Consider the following 2,500-nt stretch of genomic DNA (forward strand, 5'->3'; position numbering starts at 1 on the left):
ATGCTTGACCCAACTGCTGCTGCAGAATGAGACCGGGATCAGGAGCCGGAATCGGGACAGGGACGGGAACTGGCAAAGGTGGAGGTAGTGGCGGTGGAATGGGAAGGGGTTTCACAACGCCGTCATGATAGTCATGATGAGGGAAATGATCATGAAGGATATCTAAATGCACCTCATCGTATTTCGACGGATACTCGGGGCGACCAGGGCGACGGTCTAGGTTCGTGATGCTGGGTCGCGGAAGAACCGGGTGTCTGTCGGGTGCTCGCGAGTCCTGTATCGGTCTCGGATAGGTACCGGGGCCTCTGTACTCGTTTGATGAGTCATGGGGAACCTCCTCTATGATCAGAATAGGAGGTTTCTCATGGCTGAACCGATGATCATCATGTCTATGGTCATGGTGATCCCTTTCAGATCCTCCCCCTCGATGCCTCTCTCGGTCTTTTTCTCTCTGGCTGAGATTTCCTTCTCTGTCTCCTCGGTGTGACTTTTCATGTCGCTCTCGATCCCTCTGGATTGCCCTCTCGCGCTCAGCTTGTCTTATTCTGTCATCATCTTGCCTCCGGTTGTCGATTACCCTGCCGGACGACTGGACGCTATACGAACCTCTGACGAGAGATTTGTCTAATAGGGAATGTTTCCTATGTTCGGCCTTTCTGATCTCTCTCTCGATCTCCTCTTCTCGGTCCCGTTCTCTTTGTTTTAACAGTTCGCTCTCTGAAACGAAGTGGTTATTTTGTGGTCTGTGATGATGAGTAAACTCTCCACGTCTGCTTTCAAAGCTGCTGGATGTGCCTCGTCTCTCTTCCCGATCACGCTCCCTCTTCGCCTCAATGTCTCTCTCTCGCTCGTATTCAGATTTCCCTCTCGATTCTCTGCCTCGTTCTGCTTCTCTTTCTCTTTCGCTGATTGATTCTCTCTCTCTTTCTCGTACTCTCGCTCTCTCTCTTTCAGCGGCAAGTTCTCTTTCTCTCTGCCTCTCTTTATCGCGTTCCATCTGTCTCTCCTTAGCGACTGCTCTCTCCATTTCCCTTTCTCTTCGCAAGTCACCATGGTCTCTTGTCTCATCCCTATCCAAGCCTCTGTCGCGGCTCCGTAGTTCCTGCGAGATCTCACTAAGAGGTTTTATATCCACCTTCACGGCTTGTCGCAAAGGCAAAGTCTCCAAAGCTGCAGAGGCTTCATTGATATCGATAGGTCGTGAAAGATCAACCCCGTCAGACACCTTTTTCGTAGAAGCTTCTTGGCCGATGCCGAGGACGAGGCACAGAGCGAGTGCAACGAGGATCATATTGAATTTTCCGAGGCTTTACCTGCAATTTCAGAAGGTATATTAATAAGCAAATGGTTCGCATAAATTTCTACACACACACCAATACATACACTTATAGAACACATTCACTAAATTAGGAATGAAAAGGAGTAATTGCAGAAATCTTAACGCATATACAAATTCATATATGAATATAAAACTTATTGTGAATCATAAAAAACATAGAATTACAAGCTGAGTTTAGAGATTAGCAATACATCACACGGAAGAAATATACAGGAAGTTGATGAATAGTGAGAGGTTAAATAAGGTCAGATGGAATAAGAAGAAAGACCGACTGATGTGACAGTACTTTAGATTTTTCACATTAATATAAACGTCTCACATCAAAATCTAACCTAATGCATTGGACATGTTATCGGCTACGAGAGATTTATTAGGGGGATAATTGAATAGCATTCAGCTGGATGTTAAAATATGTTGTATGTGTAAATACGAATAGTTACTCTCTCTCATTCTCTCTCTCTCTCTCTCTCTCTCTCTCTCTCTCTCTCTCTCTCTCTCTCTCTCTCTCTCTCTCTTTACCACACAACACAAACACCACGTTTTATCTGTCATCTTTAGTAAATCGAAAACTAAGCAAAAAAAAAAAAGGAAAAGGAACGTCGTTATTAATTCTCTAAACAAGGTACACAATTTTCACCCCAATGTGAATTGTTGATTGTTTTTTGTTTTGCTTTTCATTTGTTTTTTCTATGATCTGCCTCCATTGCGCAATCATGAAGTCTTAGCTTAGGAGTAATGGAGTGCGGAGTATATGCAAATCATGTTAAATCATAGACTTGGATAACTGTGATATCAACTCCCTCAAGAAAGGATTAGTGTTCCCTACGGATGATTTATTCGAGTCACGGGATTATGTGACAGCGTAAATAATAATCATTTTTCAAAGAGGTTTGCTGATTTAGATTGAAAATAAGTCGAAACACGTTATAAACACCGTACGAAATTATTCATCTCGAATTATCCTTTTCCAACATTATTTTGCCTAAATGAAGCCGATCGTATGTGACATCCTCTTCAAACCTAATAATATTGGTTTATAACAAAAATGGAAAAAAGTAAATTGGTTTAAAAGAAATGTTCAGACCTATTTTTTTTTCTTCAAATTTAGGAATATCGGTCTAAAGGGAGTTTTCAAATTTAGGAATTTCGGTTTAAAACAAG

The 2,500-nt window shown here is 42.4% G+C and overlaps 1 protein-coding gene across 1 annotated transcript in view; it reads right to left on the bottom strand.

Moving 5' to 3' along the window:
• LOC122254696 (uncharacterized) overlaps positions 1-2,500 on the bottom strand; it is a 32,695-nt gene that overhangs the window by 20,766 nt on the left and 9,429 nt on the right. Inside the window, exon 2 of the mRNA XM_086542926.1 lies at positions 1-1,313. This exon is cut by the window's left edge and continues 370 nt beyond it. Coding sequence (XP_086399052.1) covers positions 1-1,291 — 1,291 coding nt within the window. The 5' untranslated portion in view covers positions 1,292-1,313. The remainder of the gene's footprint in view (positions 1,314-2,500) is intronic.

Source organism: Penaeus japonicus, unplaced genomic scaffold, assembly GCF_977035675.1.
Source record: "Penaeus japonicus unplaced genomic scaffold, GWHDUDI00000001_assembly GWHDUDI00000013, whole genome shotgun sequence".
Classification (NCBI taxonomy): Eukaryota; Metazoa; Arthropoda; class Malacostraca; order Decapoda; family Penaeidae; genus Penaeus; species Penaeus japonicus.